The sequence below is a fragment of the Oncorhynchus tshawytscha genome, linkage group LG03 (genome assembly GCF_018296145.1).
Source record: "Oncorhynchus tshawytscha isolate Ot180627B linkage group LG03, Otsh_v2.0, whole genome shotgun sequence".
In the NCBI taxonomy this organism is placed as follows: Eukaryota; Metazoa; Chordata; class Actinopteri; order Salmoniformes; family Salmonidae; genus Oncorhynchus; species Oncorhynchus tshawytscha.
Window position 1 is genome coordinate 68,939,612 of NC_056431.1, and position 25,782 is coordinate 68,965,393.

The 25,782-nt window shown below is 46.5% G+C and overlaps 1 protein-coding gene across 5 annotated transcripts in view; it reads right to left on the minus strand.

Moving 5' to 3' along the window:
• Positions 1 to 25,782, minus strand: part of LOC112242335 (POU domain, class 2, transcription factor 1) — a 36,928-nt gene that overhangs the window by 7,230 nt on the left and 3,916 nt on the right. Inside the window, exons 1-16 of one of the 5 annotated variants that reach the window (XM_042319893.1) lie at positions 14,312 to 14,658; positions 13,601 to 13,672; positions 8,600 to 8,691; positions 8,303 to 8,341; positions 7,062 to 7,157; positions 5,682 to 5,864; positions 5,272 to 5,358; positions 4,770 to 4,899; positions 4,527 to 4,618; positions 4,257 to 4,433; positions 2,880 to 3,021; positions 2,601 to 2,755; positions 2,322 to 2,516; positions 2,120 to 2,225; positions 1,678 to 2,005; positions 1,310 to 1,410 (exon numbers count right to left, since the gene is read on the minus strand). In XM_042319893.1, the coding sequence (XP_042175827.1) occupies positions 1,310 to 1,410; positions 1,678 to 2,005; positions 2,120 to 2,225; positions 2,322 to 2,516; positions 2,601 to 2,755; positions 2,880 to 3,021; positions 4,257 to 4,433; positions 4,527 to 4,618; positions 4,770 to 4,899; positions 5,272 to 5,358; positions 5,682 to 5,864; positions 7,062 to 7,157; positions 8,303 to 8,341; positions 8,600 to 8,691; positions 13,601 to 13,672; positions 14,312 to 14,342 (2,026 nt within the window). In that variant the 5' untranslated portion in view covers positions 14,343 to 14,658. Of the gene's footprint in view, positions 1 to 1,309; positions 1,411 to 1,677; positions 2,006 to 2,119; positions 2,226 to 2,321; positions 2,517 to 2,600; positions 2,756 to 2,879; positions 3,022 to 4,256; positions 4,434 to 4,526; positions 4,619 to 4,769; positions 4,900 to 5,271; positions 5,359 to 5,681; positions 5,865 to 7,061; positions 7,158 to 8,302; positions 8,342 to 8,599; positions 8,692 to 13,600; positions 13,673 to 14,311; positions 14,659 to 25,782 lie in introns of those variants that run through there. The other 4 variants (XM_042319897.1, XM_042319895.1, XM_042319896.1 and 1 more) reach the window with 4 other exon arrangements.

Consider the following 25,782-nt stretch of genomic DNA (forward strand, 5'->3'; position numbering starts at 1 on the left):
TCCTCCGATACACAACCCAACCAGTAGCTACTATCTTGTCTCATCGCTACAACTCCCGTACGGGCTCGGGAGAGACGAAGGTTGAAAGACATGCGTCCTCCGATACACAACCCAACCAGCCGTACTGCTTCTTAACACAGCGCGCATCCAACCCGGAAGCCAGCCGCACCAACGTGTCGGAGGGTACACCGCGCACCTGGCAACCTTGGTTAGCGTGCACTGCGCCCGGCCCGCCACAGGAGTCGCTGGTGCGCGATGAGACAAGGACATCCCGACCGACCAAGCCCTCCCTAACCCGGACAGCGCTAGGCCAATTGTGCGTTGCCCCACGGACCTCTCGGTCGCGGCCGGTTACGACAGAGCCTGGGCGCGAACCCAGGGACTCTGATGGCACAGCTGGCGCTGCAGTACAGCGCCCTTAACCACTGCGCCACCCGGGAGGCCCGGTTTCCATGTGTTTGATGCCATTTCACTTGCTCCGTTCCGGCCATTATTATGAGCCGTTCTCCCCTCGGCAGCCTCCATTGTTCTACAGGTGTATAAGTGGAAGATTCAGAGCAATGAGAAAGGTAGTCTTAAATATATTGGAGGTTGGACAAACAGTATAAAACTACACTGAACATGTGTATAAACACAGCATATAAAGTGTTGTGCCCCTGTTTCATGAGCTTGTAATAGATCCCAGATATTTTCCATTCTTTCTTACCTCCCTATTCATGATCATTTCTCCTTTGCCAAGATAATCCATCCACCTGACAGGTGTGGCATATCAAGAAACTGATTGAACAGCATGATCATTACACAGTTGAGGACAATAAAAGGCCACTTTAAAATGTGCAGTTTTGTTACACAACACGATGCCACAGATGTCTCAAGTTGAGTGTGCAATTGACATGCTGACTGCAGGAATGTCCCCCAGAGTTTCTGCCAGAGAATTGAATGTTAATTTCTCTACCATAAGTTGCCTCCCAAGTTGTTTTAGAGAATTTGACAGTACGTCCAACCGGCCTCACAGCCACAGACCACGTGTAACCACGCCAGCCCATGACCTCCATACAGCTTCTTCACCTGTGGGATCATCTGAGGCGGGGGACTATTTCTGTCTGTAATAAAGCCCTTTTGTGTGGAAAGTGAGTAGGCCTATGCCCACCCAGGCTGTGCCCCTGCCCAGTCACATGAAATCCATATACTAGGGCCTAATTCATTCATTTCAATTGACTGATTGCAGTCAACATGTTGCGTTTATATTTTTATCCAGTATAATATGAGAACAGCCTATGTAAATGAGGTAATTAAACAGTGTACTTGCCGCTCCACAGACCTTGGATGGTGGCCAGGGTGCTGTTGCTCAACATGGCGGGGTTCAGAGCCCCTCCCAGCCCCCCTGGAGCCAAGCTCAGCAAGGCCCCCCTACACAGAGACACACAGAGTAAGAAAGCAGGAGAGATTAAAAATCATTCTGATTGCTCCTTCAATCCCTGAGATTCTGATGATCATATGCTACTATTAATACTATGATTATTCAAAACATTTAGACTATTCACAAAACTATTCACAAAGATTATATTTCATGATATAATTCTGCATTCCAGATAGAGCATGAGGACAGCCCTTCCTGTAGTTTGATATGTTCTGTGATCAGACCGTGCTCAGATATCCCCTCCCCATCCTACTCACCCAGGAGTGAACTGCGATGACGCCATAAGTCCTTGGTTAAGCCCGGCCATGGCGGCGAAACTAGAGCTGGTGGGTAACTGGGCGGCGCCTTGCAGGGCGGCCGACAGGCCCAGTCCAGCCACCATCACCTGACCCGTCCCCAGAGTGGTCGCTAGGGACGACGGTGCCTGCGTGACCACCGTGTGCTCCTGGGTTCCGCCGGTCTCCGCCGCCGTGGCCTGGAGGGCCGTGGGGGAGGGGCTTAGCGATGAGGAGCTGGTCACCGCAGTAACCATGGGTGCCGTGGAGATGACAGACGCTGTGTTTGTGGTCGCTCCTATGGTCGTGCCTGGGACAGAACGGGAGACTGGTGTTTAGTATTTGAGGACCAGAAGGTGGGAAATGGGAAGAGAATATTGCTTGATTCCTAGCTAAATATGATCCTGTCCCTTTCCCTGTGCACCTGTGAAGGTCAGGCCAGACACGCTGGTGCTGTTGAGAGGCATCACTGGGTTTACAGTCAGTGTGGTCGGTGTGTTACTGGTCACAAGGCTGGCCGTACTGGCCACCTGCAACAGGGAAGGAGAAGGAGAGGGGTTGAACATGGAATAGGAAAAAACACTTTGTGTGTGTGTGTGGTACATGCCAGTGTGTGTTGTCCATACCAGGGGGGTCGTAGGGGTGAAGATGGTTTTGATGGGGCTGCTGCCTGTCCCGGTGTTGCTATATCCACCACTAGGGGGGTTGATCCTCTTTTCTTTCTGCCGGCGGTTACAGAACCACACCCGGATCACCTCCTTCTCCATGTTGAGCTGGTCGGCGATCATGGTGATCTCCTCAGAGGTAGGTTTTTGGTTCTGCTTGAAGAGGGCAAAACCCCAGGGATTCCCTTTCAGTATGGGGCAGTTCCTGAGAGATAATCTAGAATATGAAATGTCACTCACTTCCAGAAATCTCTTTTCTAAGGCCAAACGGATGTTGGTCTCGATGCTGGTCCTCTTCTTGCGTCGGCGGTTCAGCCCCTCCATACCCAGGCCAGGGGAGCCCAGGGCGCTGGGGCTGGACAGGGCCTGGTCAGACGACAGATTGTCTGCATAAACAGCACCGCGACAAAGGACAGGGACAAAGGTAAAGACCAGGTATATGTACGTACACAATACAGCACACAATACAGCACACAATACAGCACACACACAGGGCTGGCGGTCAGCTCAGGGACAAACCTGCATCGTTGAGCCACTTCTCCAGCAGTGGCTTCAGCTTGCACATGTTCTTAAAGCTCAGGTTCAAGGCCTCGAAGCGGGAGATGGTGGTCTGGCTGAAGTCGTTACCGTACAGCTTGCCCATAGCCAGGCCAACATCTCCCTGGGGGAGACAGAGAGAGGGTAAGGGACAACTCTGCTGTTATCATACAAACCTTCCTACTGCTCCCTGACAACCCCAACCACACACACACCTTCCTACAGCCCCCAACCCCAACCACACACACACACACCTGACAACCCCAACCACACACACACACACCTTCCTACAGCTCCCTGACAACCCCAACCACACACACACCTTCCTACAGCTCCCTGACAACCCCAACCACACACACACACCTTCCTACAGCTCCCTGACAACCCCAACCACACACACACACACACCTTCCTACAGCTACCTGACAACCCCAACCACACACACACACACACTCTACCTACATCTACCTGACAACCCCAACCACACACACCTCTTCCTACAGCTACCTGACAACCCCAAACACACACCTTCCTACAGCTCCCTGACAACCCCAACCAACCACACACACTTTCCTACAGCTCCCTGACAACCCCAAACACACACACACACACACACACCTTCCTACAGCTCCCTGACAACCCCAACCACACACACACACACACCTTCCTACAGCTCCCTGACAACCCCAACCACACACACACACCTTCCTACAGCTCCCTGACAACCCCAACTACACACACACATTCCTACAGCTCCCTGACAACCCCAACCACACACACACCTCTTCCTACAGCTCCCTGACAACCCCAAACACACACACACCTTCCTACAGCTACCTGACGACCCCAACCACACACACACCTTCCTACAGCTACCTGACAACCCCAACCACACACACACCTTCCTACAGCTCCCTGACAACCCTAACCACACACACACCTTCCTACAGCTCCCTGACAACCCCAACCACACACACACACACACACACACACACACACACACACACCTTCCTACAGCTCCCTGACAAACCCAACCACACACACACCTTCCTACAGCTCCCTGACAACCCCAACCACACACACACACACACCTTCCTACAGCTCCCTGACAACCCCAACCACACACACACACACCTTCCTACAGCTCCCTGACAACCCCAACCACACACACACACACACCTTCCTACAGCTCCCTGACAACCCCAACCACACACACACCTTCCTACAGCTCCCTGACAACCCCAACCACACACACACACACACACACACCTTCCTACAGCTCCCTGACAACCCCAACCAACCACACACACACACACACCTTCCTACAGCTCCCTGACAACCCCAACCACACACACACACCTGTGTGAAGCCCAGTTTGATGCGTCTCTGTTTGAAGGTCTTGGCAAACTGTTCCAGCTCCTCCAGGTCACTGGGCTCCTCCAGACTGGGCGTGGCCAGGCGTTTAGGGGGCGAGGTCTGGCTGTGGGACAGAGGCTGGATGGGAGTGGCTGCTATCGTGCGGGTTGGAGTCGCTGGCTACAAGATGGGGTGTGTATGGGGTTAGACAAACTAAACATGGTTTAAACTCGAAAGGTTTGAAACATGGTAGCCGTATCTGTAGTGTCTGACCTGTGTGGAGAGCGTGATGCTGGGATGAGTCTGCAGGAGGTTGGCTTGGCTTTGAGGTAGTTGAGTTAGAAGACTCTGGGCTTGCAGGAGACCTGTTGAGGGAATAATGGAGAACTTTTAAGAGGCATAAAGGGAGGGTGAGAGTATATGTGCGCGTGCCTGTGTTCGTGTGGGTGTATCTGCGTGCGTGCGTGCGTGCGTGCGTGCGTGGAGTGTGTGTGTGTGTGTGTGTGTGGTACATACTCTGCTGGCCCTGTGGTGACTGTGAGATGATGAACTGGCCAGGCTGCAGCTGGGTAGCGATGTGGTGGCCAGGCTGAACCAGGACAAACTGGGGCATGGTCAGGTTCTGCTGCTGCAGCTGTTGTAACTGCTGAACGTCCTCACACACACCAGGAGAGGAGCACACATTACTACAGGTATACACAAATCACTTCATGCTGTTGTTGTTCATCTCACACAAACATGGAGCCTTCGTATCTAGAGGTAAAACAGTATTAACAAGCAGGCTATAGTCCTAAAGGTAAGAGTGGTACAGGGCTTCAAAGGTCTCCCTTCTAGCTTCATACTGCAGAGATCAACAGAGGAAGGTTCTCATCAAGCTTCCACATGGAGATCAGGTTCTAATGTGCTACAGGAAAAAAACCACACTCATTCCTACTATACTGTTTTACAGATGTACCACTACAGTGACATTATACAGGTCCAGTCATTCATGTAACAGTGATTTAAAAAGGAGTACTACAGGTAGGTAACTGCTGAAGGTCGCCATCTCATAGGGGTATCCCAGCTGGCTTAGCTGGCCTGGAAGATGGGTAGAACCAGAGGGAATCTGAGGGGGAACGATGTGAACATTACCTCCAGAGCTCCATGGTTCCTGCATATTCAATTAATTAATGATGACACTGTGGTTGGTATATGATATATAGTGGAACAGTATTGGGTTTGACATCATTACATAGTTTTTTATTTATTTCACACCCCATTCTAGAGGTAGCAGGATACTCTGCCCCCTGCAGATTCCATCTAGCCCTAGTGATGATGTGGTGTGTTTGTGTGTGTCTACCTGTCTCTGTGTGTGTGCGTGTGTGTTTGCGCACATGCGGGTTCTCGTGTGTGTGTGTGTGTGTGTGTGTGTGTGTGCGAATCTCTTACAGAGGTGATCTGGATGGGCTGGGACAGGGGCAGTTGTGTGATAGGGGTGGCTGCAGAGGCAGAGATGCTGGCCCCCGTAGTGCTGCTCTGCTGGCTGGCTGACTGCTGCTGCATGGCTGCTGCTAGGAGCTGGGCCTGGGCCTGTTGCAACAACAACTGCTGCTGCGCTGGAGACAGGGTCAACTAGAGCGAGGAGCAGGGGAGAGGAGAGGAAGAGGTAAGAGAGAGGAGCAGGGGAGAGGAGAGGAAGAGGTAAGAGAGAGGAGCAGGGGAGAGGAGAGGAGGGGAGAGAGGAGCAGGGGAAGAGGGAAGAGGTAAGAGAGAGGAGCAGGGGAGGAGGGAAGAGGAAGAGGTAAGAGAGGAAGGGTAGCAGGGGAGAGGGGAGAGGAAGAGGTAAGAGAGAGCAGGGGAGCAGGGGAGAGGAGAGGAGAGGAAGAGGTAAGAGAGGAGCAGGGGAGGGAGATAGAAAGCGAGAGGAGGACATGGTAGAGTGGGAGAGGAGGTAAGAGAGAGAGAGGGAGATAGAAAGCGAGAGGAGGACATGGTAGAGTGGGAGAGGAGGAGGGGGCAGAGAGAAAGAGGGAGATAGAAAGCGAGAGATGACGTATTGTGGAGAGAGGGTAAAGCGGTGTGAGAAATAAAGAGACAGCAGGGAAGAAGAGAAACAGTAGGTTGTCCTAACTATTTATTTCAAAAGTCAAAGGATTTTCATGTTTCAAATGAATACAACGTCAAGCAGTACATGTGATGCAGTGACGGCGTGTCCAGGGGCCAAGAGATGGAGAGAGGAAAGGACTCGTGCTTTTGGACAGAAGATGACTTTGCTGTGAAGCTTTACTGGATGAAGACGTCACAGCCACTGGCTGTCTGACCCTCAGGCCACATGTGAGGACATGCTGGCAATGTGACAGCAACAGAATGATCACGGATGAGCATGACACCTGGGCTCACGCACACACACGCACAGATGGTACCAGGGTAATGTGTGTCAGGGGAGTTGACATGATCTGCATGCACAAGCAGGTTATACTCCACACTGATCATAGCAGGAATTAATGGAATGCATATGATAGGTAGATCAATTCCCATCCAATCTTTATATGAATCACTGGTCACTAAGGAGAGGAAACAAAAAAAATTGTATTTGGACATAACAACACCCTCTCTCTCTCTCTCTGTGTGTGTGTGTTCTTCTCTTTATCAGCTCTGATCTAAGAACAGTGAAAGCATCATGGTGGACGATGCCTAATGGGCATTTGCTGTTCTTTCAGATCAGGGCAGATGAGGGAGATGAGACAAGAAGGCCATAGAGATCCATCACATTACAGACAGACAGATGAACTGACAGGCAAGCAGGCAGGCAGACAGCATGCCACTTACTCCAGCTATCTGTCCCCCAGCCAGCATGAGCTGGGCCTGAGGCAGCACCCCCTGCTGGACGGAGGTCGGAATTGCACCCGAGTCTTCTGACTTGGACTAGAAGCAGAGTACATAGCATAACCTTATATAGGATAAACTCATATAGCATAACCTTATATAGGATAAACTCATATAGCATAACCTTATATAGGATAAGCTCATATAGCATAACTTCATATAGGATAAACTCATATAGCATAACCTTATATAGGATAAACTCATATAGCATAACCTCATATAGGATAAACTCATATAGGATAAACTCATATAGCATAAACTCATATAGGATAAACTCATATAGCATAACCTTATATAGGATAAACTCATATAGCATAACCTCATATAGGATAAACTCATATAGGATAAACTCATATAGCATAAACTCAACTCATATAGCATAACCTTATATAGGATAAACTCATATAGCATAACCTCATATAGGATAAACTCATATAGGATAAACTCATATAGCATAAACTCATATAGGATAAACTCATATAGGATAACCTCATGTTTTATTTAATTAACCTTTATTATATAGGATAACCTCATATAGATAGGATAACCTTCCCAGAAGACATCATATCATATAGAAACAGACTCGTGGTCTGTGTAAACTCTGTGTAAACTCTGACTGTAAACTGAGTGCAATACTCTTTTCCAGTCCGAATATATCTGCATTCTTTTACAACTGCATGTTGCGGTTTAGTCCAGTCTCGAGACATTGCATTTATCACAAGTCGTCAGTTCTCTGTACACCCATGTTTTTAAATAAATAATGATGTTGACTGCTACTTATTGTATACAGAAGCCAAAAATCTAGTTGTTAGATTCTTGATTAGAGAAAAGACCCATACTTTACTTTTCAACCTTGGAGTGTAGAAGACGTGGAAAAACATCTACACACCAAGACAAAACACACTCCCACTGACAGATATCCACAAACACAGGGTTTCAATACTAGGTAACCTATTGGGGCGCCAGGGTAGCCTAGTGGTTAAGAGCGTTGGACTAGTAACCGGAAGGTTGCAAACCCCTGAGCTGACAAAGGTACAAATCTGTCGTTCTGCCCCTGAGCAGGCAGTTAACCCACTGTTCCTAGGCCGTCATTGAAAATAAGAATTTGTTCTTAACTGACTTGCCTAGTAAAATAAAGGTAAAATAAAAAATTGAAGGTATTGTCTTAACAGAAAATTATCTACATGAGAAAAGCAGGAAGGGGGGTGGGTGTTTGAAATGTACTGCAGCCCAGCGAGAGGAAGGAGAGGGGGAAGGAAGAAGGGAGGGGGTGAGTGAAGAAGTTAATCAAAAAAAATGTTTTTTAAATGTTATGCAGTGCATGTGAATTCTGCATAGATTTGCATATTCTCCGCCATCTGTTTCCAAGCAACCGCAGAGCAGCTAATTAGCATACAGGGTTGATTAATCTGCCTTGTTCCTAGCCGATACCGAGAGAGCCTAACTCATTTAAATGCACTGTTCCTGTGTGTCGCTGTTACCTGTTGGAGGAGAGCCTGTGTGTGAGCGTTGGTGATTGCGCTTGTGGTCTGAAGCGTCTGCCTCTGAAAGTCCAGTCCATTCGTTTGGATTTCTGAGAACAGAAAAGCAATCAAGTCATCAGACGAGGAAAATAATAGCACTCTCACACCCCCCCCGTTTCACATAGCACTCTCTCACCCCCCTTCACAGAGCACTCTCTCACCCCCTGTTTACATAGCACTCTCACCCCCCCCGTTTCACATAGCACTCTCACCCCCCCGTTTCACATAGCACTCTCAGCCCCCCCCCCCCGTTCACATAGCACTCTCACCCCCCCGTTTCACATAGCACTCTCTCACCCCGTTTACATAGCACTCTCACCCCCCTCCCCGTTTCACATAGCACTCTCACCCCCCCCGTTTCACATAGCACTCTCTCACCCCCCCGTTTCACATAGCACTCTCTCTCACCCCCCCGTTTCACATAGCACTCTCTCCCCCCCCCCGTTCACATAGCACTCTCTCTCACCCCCGTTTCACATAGCACTCTCTCACCCCCTGTTTACATAGCACTCTCACCCCCCCCCCCGTTTCACATAGCACTCTCTCACCCCCTGTTTACATAGCACTCTCACCCCCCGTTCACATAGCACTCTCTCTCTCCCCCCCGTTTCACATAGCACTCTCTCTCACCCCCCGTTTCACATAGCACTCTCACCCCCCCGTTCACATAGCACTCTCTCACCCCCTGTTTACATAGCACTCTCACCCCCCTGTTTACATAGCACTCTCTCTCACCCCCCCGTTCACATAGCACTCTCTCACCCCCTGTTTACATAGCACTCTCACCCCCCCCGTTCACATAGCACTCTCTCTCACACCCCCCGTTCACATAGCACTCTCTCACCCCCCCATTTACATAGCACTCTCACCCCCCCGTTTCACATAGCACTCTCTCACCCCCTGTTTACATAGCACTCTCACCCCCCCCGTTCACATAGCACTCTCACCCCCCCCGTTTCACATAGCACTCTCTCACCCCCTGTTTACATAGCACTCTCACCCCCCCATTCACATAGCACTCTCTCACCCCCTGTTTACATAGCACTCTCACCCCCCCGTCACATAGCACTCTCTCACCCCCCACTCTCTCACCCCCCGTTTCACATAGCACTCTCTCACCCCCTGTTTACATAGCACTCTCACCCCCCCCCGTTCACATAGCACTCTCTCACCCCCTGTTTACATAGCACTCTCACCCCCCCCCCGTTTACATAGCACTCTCTCACCCCCTGTTTACATAGCACTCTCACCCCCCCCGTTCACATAGCACTCTCTCTCTCCCCCCCGTTTACATAGCACTCTCTCACTCACCCCCCCGTTTACATAGCACTCTCACCCCCTATTCACATAGCACTCTCTCACCCCCTGTTTACATAGCACTCTCACCCCCCCGTTTACATAGCACTCTCTCACCCCCTGTTTACATAGCACTCTCACCCCCCCCGTTCACATAGCACTCTCTCTCTCACCCCCCGTTTACATAGCACTCTCTCACCCCCTGTTTACATAGCACTCTCACCCCACCCCTATTCACATAGAACTCTCTCTCACCCCCTTCACATAGCACTCTCTCACCCCCCTTCACAGAGCACTCTCTCACCCCCTTCACATAGCACTCTCACCCCCCTATTCACATAGAACTCTCTCTCACCCCCTTCACATAGCACTCTCTCACCCCCTTCACAGAGCACTCTCTCACCCCCCCGTTCACATAGCACTCTCTCTCACCCCCCCGTTCACATAGCACTCTCTCACCCCCTGTTTACATAGCACTCTCACCCCCTATTCACATAGAACTCTCTCACCCCCCTTCACATAGCACTCTCTCACCCCCTTCACAGAGCACTCTCTCACCCCCTTCACATAGCACTCTCACCCCCCCAGTTTCACATAGCACTCTCTCACCCCCAGTTCACATAGCACTCTCTCACCCCCCAATTTCACATAGCACTCTCTCACCCCCCCAGTTCACATAGCACTCTCTCACCCCCCCAATTTCACATAGCATTCTCTCACCCCCCAGTTTCACATAGCACTCTCTCACCCCCAGATTCACATAGCATTCTCTCACCCCCAGTTCACATAGCACTCTCTCACCCCCAGATTCACATAGCACTCTCTCACCCCCCAGTTCACATAGCACTCTCTCACCCCCAGTTCACATAGCACTCTCTCACCCCCAATTTCACATAGCATTCTCTCACCCCCTCCCCCAGTTTCACATAGCACTCTCTCACCCCCAGATTCACATAGCATTCTCTCACCCCCCCAGTTCACATAGCACTCTCTCACCCCCCAGTTCACATAGCACTCTCTCACCCCCTGTTTACATAGCACTCTCACCCCCCCAATTTCACATAGCATTCTCTCACCCCCCCAGATTCACATAGCACTCTCTCACCCCCAATTTCACATAGCATTCTCTCACCCCCAGTTTCACATAGCACTCTCTCACCCCCCAGATTCACATAGCACTCTCTCAACCCCCCATTTCACATAGCACTCTCTCACCCCCAGTTTCACATAGCACTCTCTCACCCCCCCAGATTCATAGCACCCTCTCACCCCCCAGTTTCACATAGCACCTTCTCACACCCCCCAGTTCACATAGCACTCTCTCACCCCCCCAGATTCACATAGCACTCTCTCACCCCCCCCAGTTCACATAGCACTCTCTCACCCCCAGTTCACATAGCACTCTCTCACCCCCCCATTTCACATAGCATTCTCTCACCCCCTCCCCCAGTTTCACATAGCACTCTCTCACCCCCAGATTCACATAGCATTCTCTCACCCCCCAGTTCACATAGCACTCTCTCACCCCCCCCAGTTCACATAGCACTCTCTCACCCCCTGTTTACATAGCACTCTCACCCCCAATTTCACATAGCATTCTCTCACCCCCCCCAGATTCACATAGCACTCTCTCACCCCCCCCAATTTCACATAGCATTCTCTCACCCCCCCAGTTTCACATAGCACTCTCTCACCCCCCAGATTCACATAGCACTCTCTCAACCCCCATTTCACATAGCACTCTCTCACCCCCAGTTTCACATAGCACTCTCTCACCCCTCCCAGATTCATAGCACCCTCTCACCCCCTTTCCTCAGTTTCACATAGCACCTTCTCACACCCCCAGTTTCACATAGCACCCTCTCACCCCCCAGTTTCACATAGCACCTTCTCACCCCCAGTTTCACATAGCACCCTCTCACCCCCAGTTTCACATAGCACTCTCTCACCCCCAGATTCACATAGCACTCTCTCACCCCTCCCAGATTCACATAGCACTCTCTCACCCCTCCCAGATTCACCCTCTCACCCCCCAGTTTCACATAGCACTCTCACCCCCAGATTCACATAGCATTCTCTCACCCCCAGTTCACATAGCACTCTCTCACCCCCCCAGTTCACATAGCACTCTCTCACCCTGTTTACATAGCACTCTCACCCCCCCCAATTTCACATAGCATTCTCTCACCCCCCCAGATTCACATAGCACTCTCACCCCCAATTTCACATAGCATTCTCTCACCCCCCAGTTTCACATAGCACTCTCTCACCCCCAGATTCACATAGCACTCTCTCAACCCCCATTTCACATAGCACTCTCTCACCCCCCAGTTTCACATAGCACTCTCTCACCCCTCCCAGATTCACATAGCACCCTCTCACCCCCCTCAGTTTCACATAGCACCTTCTCACACCCCCCCACAGTTTCACATAGCACCCTCTCACCCCCAGTTTCACATAGCACCTTCTCACCCCCAGTTTCACATAGCACCCTCTCACCCCCCCCAGTTTCACATAGCACTCTCTCACCCCCCAGATTCACATAGCACTCTCTCACCCCTCCCAGATTCACATAGCACTCTCTCACCCCTCCCAGATTCACCCTCTCACCCCCCTCAGTTTCACATAGCACCCTCTCACCCCCCCCGTTTCACATAGCACACACAGATCAACACGTGTGAAAATAATGCACACACTGACATAACACAAGTGCTGAAGTAACACAAGCACCGCCTTTCCTTCCAGTTCTCTGCTGCCAATGACTGGAGCGAACTACAAAAATCACTGAAGATGGAGACTCATATCTCCCTCACTAACTTTAAGCACCAGCAGTCAGAGCAGCTCACAGATCACTGCACCTATACATAGCCCATCTGTAAATAGCCCATCCAACTACCTCATCCCCATACTGTTATTTATTTATTTATTTAGCTCCTTGCACCCCAGTATCTCTACTTGCACACTCATCTTCTGCACATCTACCATTCCAGTGTTTAAATGCTATATTGTAATTATTTCGCCACTATGGCCTATTTATTGCCTTACCTCCCTTATCTTACCTCATTTGCACACACTGTATATATACTTTTTCTATTGTATTATTGAGTGTATGTTTGTTTATTCCATGTGTAACTCTGTGTTGTTGTTTGTGTCGCACTGCTTTGCTTTATCTTGGCCAGGTCGCAGAAATGGCAACAGAGACCCTGGAGCATGTGTTTACATCCATAAAAGCCCAGCAAGAGTACATTTTCCCCTGTAAATGAGAACTTGCTGTCAACTGGCCTACCTGGTTAAATAAAGGTGTTCTCAACTGGCCTACCTGGTTAAATAAAGGTGTTCTCAACTAGCCTACCTGGTTAAATAAAAGGTTAAATAAAATAAAAGTAGCCTCTAATTACAGCACAACAACAACTCACTGAACCTCTCATGCCGTTAGGTTGCCACACACACACACACACACACACACACGGCTGTGTGCAAAGTGCAGACCCCGGCATGTGTTCAGAGGGCAACAAAAAGGACCAAGGGTTTTCAAACAGAAGACCATTAACTGAACTTATAGCCTAATGAACCAAGGTCCTTTTCGTAATCCGTTTGTGACCAGTTGAAGGAGTTACAGACCAGGCAGAGCAAAGCAGTGGCAGGTCACAACAGGTAACTCACCTGTGTTGCCGTCCCCACTCTGACTCTCCATTCCACATTTACTCGTTTCTGACGCATTACTCATTCTAGAATCTGGAAGAGGCAGACAGAGAGAATTTTACTCGACGGTCATTGACCCTCTAAAATCGACGCCCCCACCATCCCATCCCAAAACAGCCCCTAAAGCCCACATCTTATAAAGATCGGATGTCTTCTACCCTACTATAATGACACTAGACACATCCCACTCCTTCAACAGAGCACGATAATGTTTTCTAATAAACACACACACACACACACACACACACACACACACACACACACACACACACACACACACACACACACACACACACACACACACACACACACACACACACAGTAATAGAGCTCTACAATGCAACCATTTGACTTGCATGTGCTCCTAAATATTTAGCTGTAGGAGCACCAGTGCGCCTTGAAAATACCTCAAATACTTTCCATTGTGCGCCTAAATTTCTTTGTGGGCGCCTACATTTTCCAACTTATTAGAAAGCCCCATTAAATACAGTGATAATCAACATCCTCAACCAAGCAAATGGCAAATAACAGAGACCCTGGAGCATGTGTTTACATCCATAAAAGCCCAGCAAGAGTACATTTTCCCCCCTTTTGACTTGGTCCTTGATGATCTCTCTCTCTCACATACACACATCCGCACACAAACACACTACATCGGACCCCACGACTCACCCACTTCTGGTGCCCCTTTATTTTCAAGCATGGTTGCAAAAGCTAGAGACAGCAGATTGTCCGGTGGAACCAAGCCTGACCCTCCGTCAGGCTGTACAGTCGGCACACTGCCCCTCCCACTCTACTTTCCACTGGTCAGCGAGCTGAGTCCAGTACAACCAACCAACCAACCAACCAACCAACCAACCAACCAACCACACACACACACACACACACACACACACACACACACACACAGTACTCCACGAAACCCAACAGGGTTTAGACTAACAGCTCTTTTTCTCTCTCTACCTTTCTCCTCTCTTTCTCTACCTTTCTCCTCTCTTTCTCTACCTTTCTCCTCTCTTTCTCTACCTTTCTCCTCTCTTTCTCTACCTTTCTCCTCTCTTTCTCTACCTTTCTCCTCTCTTTCTCTACCTTTCTCCTCTCTTTCTCTACCTTTCTCCTCTCTTTCTCTACCTTTCTCCTCTCTTTCTCTACCTTTCTCCTCTCTTTCTCTACCTTTCTCCTCTCTTTCTCTACCTTTCTCCTCTCTTTCTCTACCTTTCTCCTCTCTTTCTCTACCTTTCTCCTCTCTTTCTCTACCTTTCTCCTCTCTTTCTCTACCTTTCTCCTCTCTTTCTCTACCTTTCTCTTTCCTTTGCAATGGTCCCCCTCTTCTTCTCCGACTCTCTCTCTCTGTCTCCTGTACGCACGAGGATTGTCACGACTACTGGAAAAGTTCTCTCTCTCTGGAAGGAAAAATAAACGATTGCAGCTGGCAGCTCTCTCCCCCTCTCCTCTCTCCCCCACTCCTCTCTCCCCCACACCTTATAATGAAGTATAATCAGTATTCAGCTGATTAAAGCAGTATGCAAATCAAGCCCTGCCTCGTTAGCGATGCAAGGCTTTGAAGTTCTGCGAGTGACTCGTTTCACACCGGGCTCTGAAAGCTGTCTGCATAATTTAAAACCACCATAAATATGTATTATCTCATTAGCATATTAATTGGATGGCTTTTGGAGGATGATAAAAAAAACAGGGGAATAGGAGAGGGGAAAAAAGAGATGGGCTCAAAACAGGCATACAGCGTAGGCTGGAGGGGGAGGGGAACAGAACAAACCCAATTACCGGCAGAATGCAAGCCACAGATTAATTAGCTAAGAGGGCCTGGTAAAAAAGGATGCGAAACAACTTCCCAGAATTCAGTGTGAGGATTTTCGAGCAGTGGTCTGGGAACGTTGGCATGGACAGGTGGAGGGCGCTAATAGAACTAATAGAATGGCTCGGACTGCTGGTCCCAAACTCCCCCAGGAGACACAGAGACCAGGCCGGGCTATTAATGAGGGGTCTGTCATTACTGACGGACCCCTCGTGGCTATGCCATTCCACTCTGCACAACTACTGAGAGAAATAGAGAGAAGGGGGGCAACGGGTACTATCGGCTGTTTATGAAGCGTGTGAAGATTAGCATATTTAGATTAGCTTTAAATTCCATTAGATACGTTTTTCGTGTTCAGCTGGCTTCCCCCCCCTCTCTCTTTGTCAATTCAGCGTAGAAGAACATACCCTGGAACATAATGTGGCGGACAGGCAGGCGCCCGACTGACAGAGTGGGGTGTCAAAGCAATGTTAGAATTAAATCTCAATTTTCTTCAGAAGACCGATTTAGGCCAGGTTACAACACTTAAACCCTCTTTTTCAAAGCCACAGCAAGTATTTCTCACCACCAAATCTCCTACTGCTGGGGTGGATAGATCTCTGAAAAAGAGGGTACGAACGTGGAGCATAGCCTTGCTCAGAGAATCCTCAACAGAAAACTATACCTTCTTTCCTTTTCTCTGCTCCCCAACTACAACTATTCCAACCACTCCTTCACAAAATACTTCACACCATTGACCAGGACGAACAGAGACTGAACAAAGGACATGACAAATCAGACCTGAGGACAGTAGACTAACCAAACAGTAGTGATGCTGGGTCCTGGTCAGGACTAACCAAACAGTAGTGATGCTGGGGCCTGGTCAGGACGAACCAAACAGTAGTGATGCTGGGGCCTGGTCAGGACTAACCAAACAGTAGTGATGCTGGGGACCCAGGCCAAACAGGTGATGCTGGGGCCTGGTCAACCAAACAGTAGTGATGCTGGGGCCTGGTCAGGACAAACCAAACAGTAGTGATGCTGGGGCCTGGCCAGGACTAACCAAACAGGTAGCGATGCTGGGGCCTGGTCAGGACTAACCAAACAGCAGCCATGCTGGGGTCTGGTCAGGACTAACCAAACAGCAACCGTGCTGGGGCCTGGTCAGGACTAACCAAACAGCAACCGTGCTGGGGCCTGGTCAGGACTAACCAAACAGCAACCGTGCTGGGGCCTGGTCAGGACTAACCAAACAGCAACCGTGCTGGGGCCTGGTCAGGACTAACCAAACAGCAACCGTGCTGGGGCCTGGTCAGGACTAACCAAACAGCAACCGTGCTGGGGCCTGGCCAGGACTAACCAAACAGCAACCGTGCTGGGGCCTGGTCAGGACTAACCAAACAGTAGTGATGCTGGGGCCTGGTCAGGACTAACCAAACAGTAGTGATGCTGGGGCCTGGTCAGGACTAACCAAACAGTAGTGATGCTGGGGCCTGGTCAGGACTAACCAAACAGCAGCCATGCTGGGGCCTGGTCAGGACTAACCAAACAGCAACCGTGCTGGGGCCTGGTCAGGACTAACCAAACAGCAACTGTGCTGGGGCCTGGTCAGGACTAACCAAACAGCAACCGTGCTGGGGCCTGGTCAGGACTAACCAAACAGCAACCGTGCTGGGGCCTGGCCAGGACTAACCAAACAGCAACCGTGCTGGGGCCTGGTCAGGACAAACCAAACAGTAGTGATGCTGGGGCCTGGTCAGGACTAACCAAACAGCAACCGTGCTGGGGCCTGGTCAGGACTAACCAAACAGTAGCCATGCTGGGGCCTGGTCAGGACTAACCAAACAGTAGCCATGCTGGGGCCTGTTCAGGACTAACCAAACAATAGTGATGCTGGGGCCTGGTCAGGACTAACCAAACAGTAGTGATGCTGGGGCCTGGTCAGGACTAACCAAACAGTAGCCATGCTGCGGCCTGGTCAGGACTAGCCAAACAGTAGCCATGCTGGGGCCTGGTCAGGACTAACCAAACAGTAGCCATGCTGGGGCCTGGTCAGGACTAACCAAACAGTAGCCATGCTGGGGCCTGGTCAGGACTAACCAAACAGTAGCCAGTGGGGGCATTAGCCTAGTTTGTTTGAGTACTTTTTCAGCCAAGGAACCTTATATGACTAAACATTTTCTTCAGAAGGCCGATTTAGGCCAGGTTACAACATTTAAACCCTCTTTCTCAAAGCCATAGAAAGTATGTCTCAACCACCAACTCTCCAATGTTTTTCTCAACCAAAAAGGCCATATCAGGTTGTTTTTGCTAATGACTGAAATGTCCTGCATGAACCAGTTCTCAGAAACTGGTTCATTTAAAACAATTAAAATAATGGTTCAATCAGGGTGGAATATTGGTGCCTCTGAATAAGTGGGCCTGGCAGAATATAATGGTACCAATCAATACAACATGTGGGCTTACATTTGTTGATAGAAAAAAATATCATAGAGATAACCAAGCTACAGTCTTCCTCCTTCCAAACCGGTACACTACTCTACCTCTCTTAAAACCGAACAAAGAGAGAAAACAGAAGGGTTCAGAAACAAAGAGGAAAATATCAACACACACATTAGAAGTAAAGGAGAAAGGCACTTTATTTAAAACACAGTTGCTAGTGTCTTGCAAAAGCCAAATGTGGAGCGTGACCAATGCATTATGCAAATATTTTAGCAGAGAGAATTTTAAATAGGTAACTCATTAGCGCGGTTTTATTGAGAGTGAATATAACAGAACAGTTCATGTGAATGGAGACATTCAACGTGACATGAGGCATAGCGAGCGCAGAATAATAAGTATATATTCAAATTCCACTGACATTTAACTTCACCCATGGTATGGAAGTCACTGCAACACTACAAGCTAAGTTCCCATTAATATCATAGTCGAGTCGAGCCTATGGGCCTAAACTACTTTGTTAGAACAGTACTTAGCATGTTACAGTGTCTGCATTAAGGCATTCCACTGTTCTACAACTACGGTGATCAAATGTTTCTCCATTTGTCACAGGTAGGCTAGCTGTTGGTAGGCTGGTGCAACTCAAAAGTAAGTTGTTACCCCCCCCCAAAAAAAAATGTAAACAGAGTAAGGATGTGTCTGATCCTATCTATCATGTATTTCTGTCCTCTCTTTTGAGTAGGCTAGCCCATTTCAAGCAGGGCCACTGGCAACCCTGATTATAGTACATTCTAAAAGATACCTGAACTACGCTATATATTTTCTCTGGCTATGCTATATTTGTTATTTGTACAAAAAACACATTTATTGGAAGAACTGTGCTGATGCCAACTTTGATAACAGAATTACGGTAAAATCCCCCTCGGGTTTTAATACGACCACGTTGTCAAATATTTGCTCTGAATTCAAATACAAAGATGTCTGCATAAAGGGGCGGCAGGCTAGCCTAGTGGTTAGAGTGTTGGACTAGTAACCGGAAGGTTGCAAGTTCAAATCCCCGAGCTGACAAGGTACAAATCTGTCATTCTGCCCCGTCATTGAAAATAAGAATTTGTTCTTAACTGACTTGCCTGGTTAAATAAAGTTCAAATAAAAAATATAATGGGGTGTCAGCTATGACATGGCACCTAGAGTTTGAAGAAATGAAGTGGATTTACAACCGCTAACGGAATTACATGATGGTCCCTAATTTGTACAACACAGAAATGCATCATTCTGAATTTGAATGTTATTCTCCTCGTGTTTCACAGTAGAGTACAATACAATACAGAACAGTAGAGTACAATACAGAACAGAACAGTAGAGTACAATACAATACAGAACTGTAGAGTTCAGTGCAATACAGCAGAGTACAGTACAGCAGAGTAGAGTAGAGTTCAGTGCAGTACAGTAGAGTTCAGTGCAGTACAGCAGAGCACACTCAGAGTACAGTACAGCAGAGTACAGTACAGCAGAGCATAGTAGAGTTCAGTGCAGTACAGCAGAGCACACTAGTTCAGTGCAGTACAGCAGAGCACAGTAGTTCAGTACAGCAGAGCACAATAGAGTTCAGTGCAGTACAGTAGTTCAGTACAGCAGAGCACCCTAGAGTTCAGTGCAGTACAGCAGAGCACAGTAGAGTTCAGTGCAGTACAGCAGAGTACAGTAGAATTCTGTAAAGCAGAGTATAGTTCAGTGCAGTACAATATACAGTACAATGAGGTCGCTCTTGCTGCTGGTGAGTCTCTGATCCACCTCTACGCAGACGACACCATTCTGTATACTTCTGGCCCTTCTTTGGACACTGTGTTAACAACCCTCCAGGCAAGCTTCAATGCCATACAACTCTCCTTCCGTGGCCTCCAATTGCTCTTAAATACAAGTAAAACTAAATGCATGCTCTTCAACCGATCGACACCTGCACCTACCCGCCTGTCCAACATCACTACTCTGGACGGCTCTGACTTAGAATACGTGGACAACTACAAATACTTAGGTGTCTGGTTAGACTGTAAACTCTCCTTCCAGACCCATATCAAACATCTCCAATCCAAAGTTAAATCTAGAATTGGCTTCCTATTTCGGAAACAAAGCATCCTTCACTCATGCTGCCAAACATACCCTTGTAAAACTGACCATCCTACCAATCCTCGACTTTGGCGATGTCATTTACAAAATAGCCTCCAATACCCTACTCAACAAATTGGATGCAGTCTATCACAGTGCAATCCGTTTTGTCACCAAAGCCCCATATACTACCCACCATTGCGACCTGTACGCTCTCGTTGGCTGGCCCTCGCTTCATACTCGTCGCCAAACCCACTGGCTCCATGTCATCTACAAGACCCTGCTAGGTAAAGTCCCCCTTATCTCAGCTCGCTGGTCACCATAGCATCTCCCACCTGTAGCACACGCTCCAGCAGGTATATCTCTCTAGTCACCCCCAAAACCAATTCTTTCTTTGGCCGCCTCTCCTTCCAGTTCTCTGCTGCCAATGACTGGAACGAACTACAAAAATCTCTGAAACTGGAAACACTTATCTCCCTCACTAGCTTTAAGCACCAACTGTCAGAGCAGCTCACAGATTACTGCACCTGTACATAGCCCACCTATAATTTAGCCCAAACAACTACCTCTTTCCCAACTGTATTTAATTTTAATTAATTTATTTATTTTGCTCCTTTGCACCCCATTATTTTTATTTCTACTTTGCACATTCTTCCATTACAAAACTACCATTCCAGTGTTGTACTTGCTATATTGTATTTACTTTGCCACCATGGCATTTTTTGCCTTTACCTCCCTTCTCACCTCATTTGCTCACATTATATATAGACTTGTTTATACTGTATTATTGACTGTATGTTTGTTTTACTCCATGTGTAACTCTGTGTCGTTGTATCTGTCGAACTGCTTTGCTTTATCATGGCCAGGTCGCAATTGTAAATGAGAACTTGTTCTCAACTTGCCTACCTGGTTAAATAAAGGTAAAATAAAAATAAATAAATAAATACTACTGTATTGACTGTACTCTACTCCCTGTACTATACTAAGTATAAGTTGTACTAAGTATAAACATTTTGCTACACTCGCAATAACATCTGCTGACCATGTGTATGTGACCAATAAAATTTTATTTTGATATGATAGGTTCAGATTTGTCCAGTCCGGTCGTGGACGATAACATCAAGGCCAGAGAATACTGACCAAATTTCTTCTACTTTCAACGTCCGGTGTCGGTCGGTGCTCAGTGGGTGAGTATGCTGGTTACAGTCAATGGAAAGAGAGGGGGCTCACGGTAGGTGTTAGAAACAGCTGGAAGAGGTGACATTAACTGGGGGGGAGAAAGAAAGAAAGACTGGGTGGGTGAAAGAGAGAGACAGAGAGAGAGAGACAGACACAGAGAGAGAGACAGACAGACACAGAGAGAGAGACAGAGAAAGAGAGAGAGAGACAGAGAGACAGACAGAGAGAGAGAGACAGAGAGAGACAGAGAGAGAGAGAGAGAGACAGAGAGAGAGAGACAGAGAGAGAGAGACAGACACAGAGAGAGAGACAGACACAGAGAGAGACAGACACAGAGAGAGAGACAGACAGACACAGAGAGAGAGACAGAGAGAGAGAGAGACAGAGAGACAGACAGAGAGAGAGACAGACAGACACAGAGAGAGACAGAGAGAGAGAGAGACAGAGAGACAGACAGAGAGAGAGAGACAGAGAGAGAGAGACAGAGAGAGAGAGACAGAGAGAGAGAGACAGAGAGAGAGAGACAGAGAGAGAGTAATGTATGACCATATTAGAGAGACATATTTCCCTTAGATTACACAGATCCACAAAGAATTCGAAAACAAATCCAATTTTGATAAACTCCCATATCTACTGGGTGAAATTCCAGTGTGCCATCACAACAGCAAGATTTGTGACCTGTTGCCACGAGAAAAGGGCAACCAGTGAAGAACACACACCATTGTAAATACAACCCATATTTATGCTTATTTATTTTAGCTTGTGTCCTTTAACCATTTGTACATTGTTAAAACACTGTATATATATAATATGACATTTGTAATGTCTTTATTGTTTTGAAACTTCTGTATGTGTAATGTTTACTGTTAATTTTTATTGTTTATTTCACTTTATATATTATCTACCTCACTTGCTTTGGCAATGTTAACACATGTTTCCCATGCCAATAAAGCCCTTGAATTGAAATTGAATTGAATTGAGAGAGAGACAGAGAGAGACATAGAGACAGAGAGACAGAGAGAGACAGAGAGAGAGGGCAGACAAACTGTTTTAACACTTGGTTTGACCACCAGATGACAGAAACACAAAGAAAACAGTTATGAGCTGAACATAACAGTATGCCCAGTGGACATCAAATGCAATCAGAAATCACATCAAACACTTATCATCAAAACAGTATCATGCTTTTAAAACTCACCACACTGTGATCGATCAAGTTGAAGAAAAAAGTTGAACAACAGGCTGAAACTGAGTGGAAAACATGGCCGTTGTGGATGTTGTTTCAAAGCCTGACAACGAAATGGACAGCGCTTTCTAAGGTGATGATTCGTTCAAAACCCCCATATGCATATTAGAGCTTATACATACGTATATGAGCCCGAGCCCAGGAAAAAAACGGAATTAAAATATTGACTGTGCCGTTATACAATACAAAGCCTTATAGCCTACCGCATATTACGCACACGGGGGGGAAAACTACAAATTATGATAAAAGATTTAAGATGCCTTTGGTACATAATTGATCTAGCTAGCCTATACTGCTAAATTAAACACATTCTAGTAATCACCTTTGAGTGTGAACTCAGTACTATGCTTCCTATAAGCCCAGACATTTCTATATGCAACGTGAAAGCAGAGTTTGATGGTTGCCACTAAAAAGAAGAGGATCCCACCTGCTGCTATATTTATTTCTCAGCTGTTCATATCAAGCATATGCTCCGCTATAAAACCTGAGTAGCCTACCCAGCATGATTGAAAAACTAACTGCGGGATAGCGGCCTCCATTCGTTATTAGAGTGCATACGGATGTCTTTTCCCCCCTGCCCATTTGATAATGGGCTATTCTAAATCTAAACTAATTTTTACATATTAGTAAAGACCAGATTAAATTGAGGATAGTCTGATGGGTGAAAATATAATCACTTGATGAGAGAAAAGTGTCAGATCATCAATACCCTTTAGTCACATCATGCCCCCCATTTATGTTTTGATTTCTAAGACATTCTAAGGTTTGTATCATTCACAACTAAAGTTTCCAAATAACTCTAAATCTAACATTTAGGACCTGTTTCAAATGAGGACTTTTACGCTCAACATGGCAACTTTATAATAACACTCACTGTGGAATGGGAAAAATATCCTTTCTATTGTATTCTTCTTACTAAAATAAATAATTGTATATAAAATAATGGCACTGCACTTATAAGCATGATAAATAAATGAGATTACAGCCTATGTCATGGCACATAGCCAGATAACATACAGTAGGCCAACTCACATTCTATTCAAGTTAAATACATTTTCTTCATATCATGTTTCTTTAGACCTGACTGAAAATAAATTGTGAATTTATTGTGATGGTGTTTACTAGACTTTTTCAAATGTAGATGTTCCAAAGATGCGCATAAGCGTCTTGTACGTGGCTTGTATGTGTGGAGGCCTGGAGATGCTAAAATGTGTTTATGTTAATTAACTGTCAATTACCTTGAGACCGGCAGTTATTTGCATGACTATTACCAACAGAAAAGAAATTCCATGACCGACACAGCCCAATTTGTGACTATTGTAGCCAATTCTGTAGCAGTAATTCTGTTCAATTTTGGGGGGGAAATTCCGTTAGAATTACGAGTTTTAATCACTTAATAATTCATAAACAAAATTGGAATCAGTAAAATCACTATAACTAATTGGTAGGTCTACCATTACTTGTTACTACTGTGAAATTGTATTATCCTACCTCCTTATGATGGAGAGGAATTAGAAAATATCTCATAGATATGTGAGTTTTTTGTAACGGAATTACAAGTCACAAGTCAATATTTCTTAAACTTACAGAAGGTAAACAATTTCTCCAAAACAAAATATAAGTATTAGTTGGCAGGGGTCTTAACGTCAACATCATTATGTTTGGATGCATTTCTGATACCGTTCAAGACTTTTTCAGGTAGATGTTTTATAAGACCTTTTTCCATCTGTTTATCCAGAAATCAAAGCATTTACTTATGCCTCATTTTTAGGATGGAAAATGGTTGAAAAATGTATACATGCCTTCATTTCCGCAAAATATAGACTCTTAGCTTTCATTTGACACCCAATTTAATATGGCTCTATGAACTTCACATGTTGGTGCTCATGGGTCCTTTTACATGGAAATGCCCTTCTCTATCCGTCTGATTCGAGTCATTTACAGAACATCTCTATCTGCATATGACATGCTCCTCTCTAACTCCCACTCTAGGACAGCTCGTCTGTATGTACTTCATGCACACCTTTCTGATTCCCTGCATCTATTACTGAACAGAATGCATTATTCACGATTACTATGTTTACATTCATGAATATTCATGTTTGGAACTCTCGGGATGGAATGGGGGTGGTGGAGATGTAGAACTGGGAGGAAGTAAGGAGGGTGAATGTGAAAATGAAATTGTGTTAGCAATAATAGGACCAAAGCAAAGTTGACATTGTTTAAGGGATATATCAGTGAAGACCACCTCTTCCACGGCAGTAGGAGACACCATATTTCTCTCTCTACTCAGCCAGGGGGGGAAATCATAGATACAGACACATTACATTACAGGGATACATTCAAAAGTCTCCATCAGCCATCAGCCAGATTTTCACATTATTTTTTAAAAGTGATTATGGTTAGTATGGCTTTGGGTTGCTGTGGTAGTTTGTTTCACTCAACAGCACCGGAATATAAAAATGTGTTCTTACCAGATAAACTCTTATATTTAAAACAGGGAATATTAAAGTCTCTGGCTCCAGTATTATGCTGGTAGACATCTCTAACAAAGGAAAAATAGTTTGATAGTTACCAGGGGGCTGAGTCCGTGATAATTCTGTGGACTAGACCAAGGTAAATTAATACTAGTCTTTTTTCCACAGACAGCCAGCCTAGCTGCTTAAAATGCTCAACATCCACATGAGTTTAAGTACAATTCTTACAAGCTTGTTTTGGCTGATCTGTAGCTTTTTCTTTAGATGTTTGCGGTTGCTGGTGAACCATTCATGTGCAGGCATAATCAAAGCGTAATTGCCAGAGTCTTTAGGGTGTCTATAACTAGGTTTGCATCCAATTGGCGACAAAATTTCATGCAAATATTCTAAAATATATTTACAACAAACGATATGTACATTTTCCCATCAGAGTTGTATATTATATATATTATTGTACATTATTTTTCAGCCCCCTGGCTGAGTAGAAAGAAATATGGTGTCTCCTACTGCCCTGGAAGAGGTAGTCTTCACTCATATATATATAAAGTTTACATTGTATAATATATATATATATCCCTTAAACAATGTAAACTTATATATATATATATATATATTTGAAGTTACAATGTAAACTTTGCTTTGGTCCTATTATTGCTAACACAATTACATTTTGCATTTCCCCCAATGGTCCAAATGTGGAATCCGTGCGCTTGCAGATATCATGGACAGTAATGGTTTGAGAACATTCCAAGATTTTAAAGATACATACACATTACCAGGGAACTCCTTTTTTCTAGATTTACAATTTAGGTCATCTATGTTGGCCTGTGGAGTCCCTTGGGAAACCCAAATACCGAACCATCCAATGATTGGACTTATTTAAAAAATATATCTGGGCTCCTGA